We start from the raw sequence: 13,182 nt of genomic DNA, 5'->3' as shown, positions 1-13,182 counted from the left end.
TCTCTATAGATTTCATAGACAAACGTCTATGGGCAGTCTATAGAGTGGGTAAAGAAACTTTTTTATGGGATACCGCCAAACGTGTTGCACTCATTTCGTTTTCAGCGGAGCCAACCGAACAAGAAGCCGGAAGCGGCGGCGGCGGCAGCGGCGGTGGCGGTGGCGGCGGCGACCACTCCAGCGACTCTCAGTCGGAGAAGTATCGTCCTCCCCCGGCTCCTCCCATAAGTAAGTAAAGGGGAAAAGCAGCGTTAACGAGAAGCTACGCTAGACTGATTGATTACCCTACCCTGTACTCTAGCAGTCATTTTTCTATCTTGTTTGCACACAAGGTGTCTGCGCTGGTGAGAAATTTGCAAATGAAGAACCTGGTTTCCTGTGCTATTTGTGTACCCCTGTCACACCAGAAGATGTAATGTCTTTCCAAAGACGGTAGCATCTTATCAATTCTATTATTTTACTCATTTTATAAATGTTTCATTTTGTATTACTGCAGCGGAATTTCGTGCTATTTGTTTGTTCATGCTCGAAGCCGCCTGCACGAGGCTTTATCACTTTGCGACAGCAGCAGTTTCATCAGAATGTTGTCCATTTTTGTTTCTGATAAGCTGTGCGCTAAAAAGGCATTCACAGGAAAAAGAGGGTAGAGACGACAGCAAAGACAGAAAATTTTTGTCCTGGCATGTTCTATTTTATCACTTCGAAATAGCTGTAAAAGAGCCAAATGAACCATGGCCTTCACACCCCTATCTGGTTCCCCGTAGATCCCAAAGAACATACCACGGACCTCCATGGGATAGAGAAACCCTGGCCAAAGTGATGTGTATGGGACGTGCCAAGATGATTTCGGGACCTGCCAGGGATATCCGCATCCTGTCAAGATATCACACGGATGTCATTTGGACGTCCGTGTTGTCACTGGGAAGCGTGCAAAATGTCACTGCCGGTCTCGGTCACGCTATATTTAAACCTGACAAAGAACCTTCGAGATAAGGCGCCAAAAACCAACTACAAAAATCTCGAGCAATGTAGAAGCACGCCCAGTGTGGAGCGCGCGCGTCCGTTTGCGCCCTGTGCAAAGTGCTGTTCGCCCGTGCCGACCGCTGTCTCGGTCGGTGGCGCTATTAGCGATGGCGATGCCCGACATAGAGTTTGATATAGCTAGAGAGAAAGCTGGCGGCCATACGCTTCATCCACCACTGGAAGACGCACGAATGCCGGGAAGGCGAGGTTTCTTACTTGGCTTGCCTATTCTAGGGCATAAAACGGGGATTCAGCCGGAAAAATACCACTCTTCTCGATGGAAATCTCGACGAAATGGTGTGAAATCTTCCATATCGACCTAACACCGAGCTTTCACGGGGAAAACGCAGTGTTGAAATAACTTAATCTGAGCACAGAGGAGAGCATCGCGTCGCAACTATTAATTTCGATGTACAGTCGTCCACAGACTTGTCTAGAGCGCTCGCACTACGTGCCGTCTGTGCTCGACAGCGCGCAGAGTGACGTCTAGCGGCAGTGCGAGATGGGGGGGGGGGGGGGAAATGCGGAAAGAACGTTAGTCACACTTGTGGTCCGAGTTGATGTGCTGTACGACCTGTGTGCTGCGAATGACCCTTTTGCGTTGATTTTATTGCGAAAACACTCATGCGCTCGCCAACACCGACCATGAATCTTGTCTCGATCTTTCTTGTGCCATTGCCTAGCAACGACGACTCCACGTGAAGTTGGAAAGAAATCAAGTAAATATCCTAGGGGTGCCGACTAAAGCCCTTCTGATCGTGTCGACCAATAGCGAAATGGACGTCCATTTCGCTTCACGTGCGAAATTTTAAGGCGAAAGCCTTTAATGGCTCATAAAAGTCACACACAACTGTGGAACCGCGCCCTATGCTTGTACACATGTGGCAACCACATCGATATTCTGCTTGACATATGTTCCCGGTGCCACGTAGACTCCCTGCCGCTCTACAGAAGCCGAACACAGCACGCTTCACCACTATTCACCGTGATCGAAGGGAGAACCTGACAGCGGTGATACCTTGTTTCACGTACACACAGACTCCAGCGTTCTTATTCGGTTCAAGCCAACTGCCAGGCGAGAACCTCAGAATCGGAAGAGTTATATCCAGTGTCTCTTTAGCCCTTTAATGCATTTTTCAACTCGTTGAGTGCTTAATTTAGGCACTTAATATGTGTACGTATATTTTTGCTATTAAATTCATCATACATACAAGTCTTCTTCCATTCCCCCTTTCCACTATATATTATATTCTCTTCTCTATACCGCCGTTTAGCAGCGGCTGGACTCCTTCTCTGCATGCATGTCAAACATTGTGATACAGACGCCCACTATACATCTCCACCTTTTATACGCAATCCTGCGCATGCGACGCGGGGTTCGGGTGATAGAGCAGCGTGCGGCGAGGCGGTGACGAAGAACACGGTGCAGCTGTGGGTTCTCTCTCGCTACCATGGTATCAGCGCATGCGCACAACTGCTCATCCGCGTGACGTCACGCTCGACTTTGAGGTGGAGCGGGCGCGCGGCCGCGGCGACGGTGAAGCGCACGCCGCACCTTGCTCCTCTCCGGTTGTCTTGGTAACGGCGCATGCGCACAACTGGCCTCTCCCATGTACCCGCGAAATGCTGGACTGGTGGCCCGGTGTAGCTTCTGCTACAAAAAAATTTGTGCACGATTAGATTCGAACCAGCGTCCTTTCGTTCCGTAGCCGAGCCTGCCAACGACTACGCTACTTCCTGCTAACGAATGTGTATAGTTCTCCTTGTCTAGGACGCTGAAGAGTTTGCGGAAAGCCGTCGAATCAGAGGAATGACCCTAAAGCACCCTCTAGTGTCTCCAGTATTTAAGACTGACCAACAATTGTGTACTTAACGTCTTAACCACACATCAGTGACGCAAGCAGCAACACCGTGCTAAAGGCTTTCGCCTCACCGCACTTTAGGTGAACAGAGTGCCACCCCTGAATTTTGCACATACGGTGCGACTCCCGTTAGAGGTCAAATCCAAGAGCCAGATGACCTTCAGGCTCAATATGAGAGGAGTAGAGTTGTTCCTATAAAACGCGATGAAAGCGCTCGCTATGCTCCCGCGACACATCTCAAATGCGACTGACCACTGCTACGACTCACCGGCGTCTCTTAAAGCGTGTCTTGGCAATCAGCGCGCAGAGCGGCAGCGTCTCGAACGACACTCGGCGTCCATCACCATGGCAACCGTTATCATTGCTCAGCCCGTAAAACGGATTCGCGCGCTCCATGCTGGCTGTGGCAGCAGTAGTTGTGTGTGGCTGCGATCATTCGAGATAAAGCTGATCGCATCTCGCATGTCAAAATGACATCCCGACGGTTTTGAGCATAAAGAAAGGAACATTACAAACCTTCCGATACTTTAAAACAACAACAAAAAACGCAAAAGACTCAGTACTTAGGCCAGGAGACGACACAGGCGTGGTCACGTAGCTGGTCACAAAGGCCAGTCTTCAGCCTTTGTAACGTAAAAATAAACTACTACAGGTCATTCCTGTGATACTGCGGCCAACTTAAATTTATAGGTTCCTTCGTGAAAACGATGTGCTACTCCCAAAATCCGTCCCGAAGCTTCCTGCTTACTATCTGCACCTGCCCGCAAGCGGCAGTCCATCTTTTCTTCTTTTTATCCCCTCCGCCTTTGGTCTGCGCAATGTATTCAGCGACAGTTCGTGATACGAGTGTCATCGTCATTTTGTATGTTACACACGGTTCGTTACGCCGGTTACTCAGTGGGTTCAATCTTTTTTTCTCTCGCAAACGGTAGGCCCGACACCTGCGACAAGCACTGTGACATATACGACCAGCACGGAGACATCTTCGACGACTACGGTGGCATCGACCAGTACGGTGACAACTCCGATGACTATGGCGACACCTCCCTTGAACACTACATGTAAGTGGTTTGGTTATCCCGCCGCGAATATACTGTGAACGACACTACTGTCCCGTGAAGAAATGCTGCTTTCAGCTATTTCCGGCATATTAACGCGATAGCGTTATAGGCCACGTTCACCAGAAAATCCGGTGTCCGCAATGTCGATGTCGGCGTGGAGTGAAAAATCGCGGGCATAGCTCTTGCAGGTGGTCCACAGAGAGCAACCTAGGATGGATGGAAAACTTTATTGGGTCCTGCAAGTAGTGATAAGTAACCACTAAGCGGGCCGCTCCCACGTCGGGACCGGAAGACCGAGGCTCACGGCCACGTCGTGAGCCTGCTGGACAGCCCAGAATTGTTCATCCAGTTCCGGGCTGCGAAGTGCAGCCTCCCACTTGGACGCGTCCTTGATCGCCGAGTCTTCAATTCTTGCGCAAGACCAGATCATGTGTTCGAGCGTGGCTAAATCACCACAATCCTGGCAATAAGGCTCCGTATACGTCTCAGGATAAAACATGTTCAACCTCCGTGGGCAAGGATAAGAACCAGTCTGTAGTAGGCTAGGAGGTAGGTATAAAACAGCATGCGTCAAAACAGCACACACAAAACAGCACACACAAAACAGCACAGCTACAAAACAGCGCAGGAAAAATGCAGCACAGCAACAGAGCGGCACAGGAAAATAACAGCATGGCGACAGAACAGCACGCGTCAAAATAGCACACCGGAAAAACAGCACAGCACAAAACAGCACAGCGAAAAAACAGCACGGCGACAGAAGGGCATGGGGAAAAAGCACAACGACAAACAGCACGTCGGAGTATGGTGCAGCGCTGCTGGTGAGGTGAACTATCATAGCCGTAACCGCCAACGGCAAATCACAACACATGGTGCAGCGGCCTCCGGAGTTAGCGAGTGCTCGTTTCACAAAATGGATGAGGAGCACGGTAGGGCAATAATCGCGCTCTCAAATATTGGCTTTTTTGTGGCGTGTAATGGAATGAATAACGCTGAAGAAGTTGTTCTGGAAGCATCGATTCTGCGCGTTGACCTTCTTGGTGCTGAATTCTGGCAAGTAGGCCCGACGCAGGCCTCTGGGTGTACCAGAAGTTCTCATTCTTCAAAACTTTCGCTGTCGTCATTTGAATCTTCAGCAATTTTGTTTGGAGCGAACTACAGGGCCTTCATACACTCAAAATACCCAGTATGCGATGCTTACTTTTAAAGAAAGCAGGACTGCACGAGCCGACATTTTCAGGTTGTTCGGTGTTTAACCAGGACGCTGCCCACTGGTTGTATGAGGCTGACCGGCGGTTACTTTACTTCGCAAAGTGGGCTACACTGCTGACCGGAAAATTAACGCATCAGCGCGCATTTGTTGAGTGTAATTTTAACTGAGGCCCTTTTATTCACTTCGAAGAGAATTGTCTCAAAAATCAATTTTCGCCACATTTTACCAAAGCTGCTCTTTTCACTTGGAATCCAATCTTATCAACACATCAATTTTTGCCAAATTTGGCTCTTTTACTGAGGAACAATAAGAAATACGTAACACACACCTAACCTAGCACGGGTGGGGATCTACTGAAGTAGAGTTGTAGAATGAATGCAGGGAATTTTGTATCTTAGGATGTTTATTGCCAAATCGGGCTCGAAGATTGGGAGCGTACAGCAGAAAAAATGACAAGAATATCGAATTGGTAATATGCTATGGTTTGCTTTATTATAAAAAGGAAGGAAAGCTGGTCATAATTATACCGATGGGATGGCTCCAGCTATGATAGTAGTAGTATAAGACATTTATTCAACCAAGAGTTACAGGCTGAGCATATTTCTGATAGATACTCGTAAAAAGGGCTTCCTTTCGGTGCATTTAAAAACTACCAATAGAAAAAGAGCCGACCGAACTATAATACTGACCTGGGGCATTACTGACATCATCGTATAAACTACTATAGAAACACAACTACTTCTTAACATAATGCCGTGTTTTGTTTAAGTGGTAGCTACGACGTTGAATATCCTTTCACCGAATGTGTGCGAACTTCTCTAAACACATTATCAGCAAGCAATATACAGTCAGCGTCATGAAACACCGCGGCGACAGCAAGTGCACTAAGATAAACTACCCAGGGCATTTCGCCGCAGAGCGGATGCCCGGGCCATTTTTATCGGTTTCCCAGATTCTTCTTACATATAATACAGAACGAAACTAGATCATTGAAGCTAAGCAAGCAAGGACTACTTAACCCCTACTTCTGCCAAATGCACCATTCACGCAATGCTGTTACCCAGCAATGCCCAAAGTTGCCCCGTGTGACAACTTTAGCACCACAAATAAATAAATAAGCAACGCTGTTACTCAATGAATGAGCCTTCCTGTTTCTTAATGAACCAGCGAAACGAGCACTCGCTAATTCCAAAGATAGCTGCCGCATGTGTTGTGATATACCGTTCGCGGTAATTTTTCTATGATAGTTCACCCCTCCAGCAGCTGCACCATACTCCGATGTGCTGTTTTGTCATCGTGCTGTTTTTCCCCGCGCTCTTCAGTCATCATGCTCTTTTTCGGTTTGCTGTTTTGTCGCTGTGCCATTTTGTCTGGTGTGCTGTTTTAGGCGTGCTGTTTTACCCCTGTGCTGTTTTTCTCAAGTGCTGTTTTGCCGCCATGCTGTTATTTCCCTGTGCCGTTCTGTCGCTGTGCCTTTTTTCCCTGTGCGGTTTTGTGTGCGCTGTTTTGACACATGCTGTTTTATCGCGTGCTGTTCTTTCGTGTCCCCAATAGCTGGTTTCCCTAAAATTTTTATGTATGCAGAAGATACCACTATCAACTTCTCTTCACATAATCTGCTGATACTAGTGTAAATAACGACTTTGCACACCTTTCAAACTGGTTAGGGAGAAATAGGTAACGATTAAATGCCTCGAAAACCACATGACATATTTCGCCCTGCCAACAAACCTCATTTATTTATTCAATGTACCTCAAAGGCTTCTAAGGGATAGCATTGAGTAAGGGGCACATTGACAGAAAAAGCAGAAAAAATTAGCTTATGACACAACACGTGACAATAAGAACAGCATGAAGAAAGGAAAGAAAAGCTATGAAGGAGAAAAACATTGAAGGCCAGCACATAGTAAAGGCATGAGGAAACACGAACGCCAATATGAAAATGTGCATTCAGAGGGCATACAATTTTTCTAGTTCGTTTCGGAATGACACTCAGCTACAGAAGCGATAGTGCCAGGAAGACTATTCTATAGTGAAATGACGCGTGGAAGTGCCGATGAATTGAATGTCAGCGTCTTGTTTATTACGTAATCGCGATGATTTGCGTGAAGCACCTTCAATGGGAAAGAGACATCGTCTCGAGATAGCTCATACCATTCTGGCTAAAAAAAAAATATTTCTCCGAAAATGAACCCACTTTCTAAACATTTTTGGGCCCACTATGCAAAACAGCTTTACTATACTAAATACTTTACCAAAATTATGCACTGCTTTGAATATTTTTCAAAATACAGGATTTAAGAACACCTCCCCTATTTAAACAGCACGGTATGCCAAGGGCGGACCAGTTATATTAGTTAAATGTATTGCAAGTAATGCACTAGAAGAATTTTTAATAAAATAATGACTGAAAATGCTGAATACTTATAACGAAACAAAAATCCTAATACCAAAAATAAGAAGAAATAAGCGAAGAATGACATAATAAATAAAAGGGAAACTAAAATTTGCATGCATATCAGACGCATTTAAACGCCACGTTAGGAAGGTGTTGTCACCTAGACTGATACACATTTGCAATTGAACATTGTTTTTCAAGTTTTCCTCTTCTTTTCTGTGGAAAAAGCGTCACGAACACAAAATGCAATACACAGATTACTTTGTCCCTGTTATTGTTTTTATTGAAGCTATTTTATTACGTAAGTTTTTCTCAATGTGTTAGTGATAGTAATTTTCTACCTGCGAATAGTACTGTACAACATTTGCTTTAGTTGATATGTTATTGTAACTTTAAGATATTGTTACACAATGAATCTATTCTTGTGTGTGCTATTGTACAAGATGTTTAGTAATACATCCACATAATACTATGACAGTCAGATGTAGCGTTTCCTTTTCGCCTGTTCCTTCTCAATACTCTTTCATGTGTGTGTGTGTGTGTGTGTGTGTGTGTGTGTGTGTGTGCGTATGCGTGTGTGTGTGTGTGTGTGTTTGTGTTTGTTTGTTTGTTTGTTTGTTTGTTTGTGTGTGTGTGTGTGTGTGTGTGTGTGTGTGTGTGTGTGTGTGTGTGTGTGTGTGTGTGTGTGTGTGTGTGTGTGTGTGTGTGTGTGTGTGTGTGTGTGTGTGTGTGTGTGTGTGTGTGTGTGTGTGTGTGTGTGTGTGTGTGTGTGTGTGTGTGTGTGTGTGTGTGTGTGTGTGTGTGTGTGTGTGTGTGTGTGTGTGTGTGTGTGTGTGTGTGTGTGTGTGTGTGTGTGTGTGTGTGTGTGTGTGTGTGTGTGTGTGTGTGTGTGTGTGTGTGTGTGTGTGTGTGTGTGTGTGTGTGTGTGTGTGTGTGTGTGTGTGTGTGTGTGTGTGTGTGTGTGTGTGTGTGTGTGTGTGTGTGTGTGTGTGTGTGTGTGTGTGTGTGTGTGTGTGTGTGTGTGTGTGTGTGTGTGTGTGTGTGTGTGTGTGTGTGTGTGTGTGTGTGTGTGTGTGTGTGTGTGTGTGTGTGTGTGTGTGTGTGTGTGTGTGTGTGTGTGTGTGTGTGTGTGTGTGTGTGTGTGTGTGTGTGTGTGTGTGTGTGTGTGTGTGTGTGTGTGTGTGTGTGTGTGTGTGTGTGTGTGTGTGTGTGTGTGTGTGTGTGTGTGTGTGTGTGTGTGTGTGTGTGTGTGTGTGTGTGTGTGTGTGTACACTCATATTTTCTAGCGCTTAGTGAACACAAGGGACAGGAACACAAATACACAGGACGTACGCTAGTCTTCAACTGTCGTTTAATCGAAAAAACATCCGATATAAGACATCTCAAATGCTGAGATTCACACACGCGCAGTAGCAACGCCACGTTTCAAGAACAACAATTCTTTTTTTGATAGATAAACAGATGGGGTGCTGACACATTTTGAACCTTCTTTATCAATGCACATAGCTTCGAAAATTTCCCGTTCCGATTGCGTTTTAGTGTTCCTAGAATGCTTGTTTCATGCAAGATTGGTGTGCAGGGTACAGGGTCAGGGTCGCCAGGGTACCGTTCGATGAGACAGCGTTTGCAGTGCACCGCGAGATTCCCCCCCGCCGATATGGATTCTGTTGCCAAGCGGTGCTCTCTCAGCCTTTCATTAACGCATCTTCCTGATTGCCCGATATATGCTTTGCCACAAGTGAGCGGGATTTTATAGACAACACCCATTTTGCATGGTACGAACTTCCTTTGGTGGTTCTTAGTGCACATTGGCTTCCTTGCCTCGCTGTTCACGAGTGGGCACAAGCGCACTAGTTTCTTTGGGGCAGTCAAAACAAGATCGACGCCACACTTTTTCGCCACCTTTTTTAGACGGTGCGACATGTTGTGAACATACGGCATAGCCACAAGCTGAGTCCGCCGCTGGGGATCGTCACGGTTATGTTGCTTCCCAGTTCTCACTTCCTTCAGCAGCTTTTCCACAACAGATGTCAGAGTTTCCTCTGGAAACCCGGCGTTCTCTAGGCGAAGCTTTTGCAGTCTCACACTTTCTGTGATGCAATGCTCGCACGACTTGTTGAGAGCAGCGCGGAAGGCATTCATGGCAATACCCCTTTTTACAAGTTTAGAGTGCGCCGATTGATAACTGAAAATTTCTTTTTTTGTTCTCGGCTGATACATCCAGCAAACACGTGCCTTTTCAAACCTAATGCATATATCAAGGAACTGCAGCCTCTCGTCGTTTGGAATTTCGGTTGTAAAGGCTAGACCCAGGCTACAGGAATTAAAAACATCAAGCACATTTTTCACCACATCGTTCGGTTTGTGAGACTGTGTTAGATTCATTACTACAAGGTAGTCATCAACATATCTAAAAATGCGTTTAACTTTGTCAGTGTTAATCCGCGCGACAATGCGTTGGTCAATGTATGCTAAAAAGAAAGAACTAAGAACGGGGGCGATGCAGGACCCGATGCAAATGCCATCCTTTTGTACATAATCTGCACCTTCATGCTTTATGACAGTCGATGACAGGTAAAATGAAACAAGGTACAAAAAGCTTTCAATTGACATGCCAGTAGAATTCTGAAATGACAAAGGGTTTCCACTTTCAATACAGTCGCGCAACGCAATCAAGATTTCCCCCTGCGGCATCGAGTAAAAAAGCTCTTTTACATCTACTGAAAAGGCAAAATTAACGTGCCTAGAATCTTCGTGGTTCTTAAAATAGTCCACTACTTCATTAGAATTACTAACCAGAAACGGGTCCTCAATTTTCAAGAGACTTAATTTCTCTTGCAAGAATCTAGAGAGGACGCCTTGCCATGACCCTTTCTCTGTTACAATTGTCCTCAGTGGCACATCCGCCTTATGTGTTTTCGCGGAGAAGAAAACGCTTAATCCCACTTCCTTACTGGCACCTATCTTTTTGCCTAAATTATCCAGTCCCTTCTCTTTACATAACCTTAATGCCTGTTTTTTCGCTTTCTGGCTGGACACCATCGGAGCTACAAAGTTCTTACTTAATGCCATTTTTACCTTTTCATTGTACACAGTGTTTGACATGACCACAAATCCTCCCTCCTTATCCGCTACTAAAAGCTTCAGATTGTTAGTTCTTAGAAACTGAATAGCATATTTGATGGGTTCACTCACACTTTTCTGAGTTCCTTTTTGCCTCATAAGGCAATCGAGGCCTTCGGAAATGCACCATCCCTTGTCATCGTCCTGTGCTTTGCTGGGAATCCTTCTCACTACTGACAGTTGCTCGACAGAAGTCATCTTGGGCTCCGTGCAGAACTTGGGACCGTAGTTTAGGACCTTTTCCACTTCCTTGGGTACCGACGTACCGAGGCACAACACTTGCCCTTGCTGGCATCCCTTCTTTTGTTGGCGTCTCTTCCATTCACACAGTTGTGATACCCATTTTCCCCAAAGGTACACCGTCTTAGTAGATGCTTCACGGTTCCACGATTTGAATACATCTTCTCTTACCCCGGGGTATAAATCCTTTGTTGTCGCTTGCAATCGTAGTATACCCTGCAGGTGACGTACTTGCCTCCACAGTTCCCCTCGCATGATCTTCATAATCCTAACAGCATGTCTTGTAGAAGCAGTTGCCGGGTTGAAGAAGGAAGAAACCTCCGGAAGGATAATCCGATTCTTAAGCGCAAACGAGCACATTCTTGCGCGGCACGTTGCTACGGCGATGTAGTGGTGATCACAGCTGAAAAATTCTGAAGTAGGAGAGGATGAAAGAAAGGGCCCATTGTACTAGAAATGATATTTAGTAAGGCAGAAACTTGGGCTAGTTGGATATTGTTTGAACTCATATTTTCTAGCGCTTAGTGAACACAAGGGACAAGAACACAAATACACAGGACGTGTGTGTGCGTGTGCGTGTGCGTGTGTGTGTGTGTGAATATTTATTATGTCGACATTTCCACCAGAAGCTGGCCTATACCTGACGGAGGCCAGCTTCTGGTCGGAACGTCGACGTAATAAAATGTTTATCAAAGAAGCGTAGTTCAACCTTTTACTTACGCTATCAGCACTAGAGTAAGTTTGTAAAGTATATATATATATATATATATATATATATATATATATATATATATATATATATATATATATATATATATATATATATATATATATGGGTGTCTCAGCTAAAGCTAACCAAGCTATTAAAACATGGAATGTCCTAGCCGCATATATATATATATATATATATATATATATATATATATATATATATATAGCGAAAAGAGAAATCTTGGCACGGTCAGTAGTAGTAAAAACGTTGACCAACGTTTCAAACGTCAAAAAATCGTTTAAACACTGGTCTACGTTCTCACTACATATATATATATATATATTCAGTAGGGGTTTCAATGCGCCAGTTTACAAGTGTAAGTAGAGTATTACGACAAACGCGGCTGTTCGTTTTAAAGGTTTATTGTGCCAACAGTTTCGGGAATGGTATTCCCCTCATCAGGGCAGACGAAGGGATTACCATTCCCGAAACTGTTGGCACAATAAATGTTTAAAACGAACAATCGCGTTTGTCGTAATACTGAAAGATAAACGTATTTGGTTGCTAGAGGTAAAATGCAAAGTTCAGAAACTCTTCATATAGCCATAGATTTATTTTGAATCGATGTTTCGGACAGAGCCTGTCCTTCCTTAAGACTCAAGTCTTGAGAAAGGACAGGCTCTGTCCGAAACGTCGACTCAAAAATAAATATCTGTCTAAATGAAGCGTTTATCAACTTTGCACACACACACACACACACACACACACACACACACACACACACACACACACACACACGCACGCACACACGCACACGCACACGCGCACACACACACACACACACATATATATATATATATATATATATATATATATATATATATATATATATATATATATATATATAATACCCTCTTTTGGCTCTCGCCACTTCATCATCGAATCACCGACTTCCGTGCGCAGGGGTGAGGTTGGTCTGCACCTTCGGCATGTCCGGCGTGGACATAAGCATGGTTCCCCCGGACGGCCTTTGTGACTACATCTTCTACACGGACGTACACTACAACGTTGAGCAACAGAAGATAATGCCCACCCACGGCTACATGGCCTTCGATGTGCTTAAAGAGGCTGCCAACTCCTACACATCGACCACAATGGGCACCTCCATGGAACTTGGGTAAGCGAACACTGTTCAGCAGTTTTCACTGACGATGACGACGATATGATGTTAAAGGTGCAAAGGTAGCATGGCCCAGCAATGCTGGAGCTAACGTGCTATTAAAGTACACGAGGTGGGGTGACACCGCATTTTCTCAAGCTTTTCGCCCTGCGTGTTTGGTCAACCGAGGAAAACAAAGTAATGCAGAAATAGAAGTGGACGATAGTCTGCACCAATAAGTGTTATAAGAGGCCTAAGACAACAAGAACTGGAGCCAAGAGCAGTTCAAAGCTGTAAATCTGGCGGAAAGGAAATCGTAAAACTAATAGTTAGGACGTACAGAGGTTCGGTCAGCGAAGGCCCCGCACAGGGCTTTTGTTTCAAACAGGGA

General features: G+C 45.2%; 1 protein-coding gene across 1 annotated transcript in view; it reads left to right on the top strand.

The window, feature by feature from the left end:
• Positions 1-13,182, top strand: part of LOC144110413 (uncharacterized) — a 55,991-nt gene that overhangs the window by 4,185 nt on the left and 38,624 nt on the right. Inside the window, exons 2-4 of the mRNA XM_077643291.1 lie at positions 106-228; positions 3,818-3,946; positions 12,596-12,809. Coding sequence (XP_077499417.1) covers positions 106-228; positions 3,818-3,946; positions 12,596-12,809 — 466 coding nt within the window. The remainder of the gene's footprint in view (positions 1-105; positions 229-3,817; positions 3,947-12,595; positions 12,810-13,182) is intronic.

This window comes from Amblyomma americanum, chromosome 11 (genome assembly GCF_052857255.1).
Source record: "Amblyomma americanum isolate KBUSLIRL-KWMA chromosome 11, ASM5285725v1, whole genome shotgun sequence".
Lineage (NCBI taxonomy): Eukaryota > Metazoa > Arthropoda > Arachnida > Ixodida > Ixodidae > Amblyomma > Amblyomma americanum.
The sequence above is the reverse complement of the archived record's forward strand: the minus strand, read 5'-3'. Positions and strand labels throughout refer to the sequence as shown.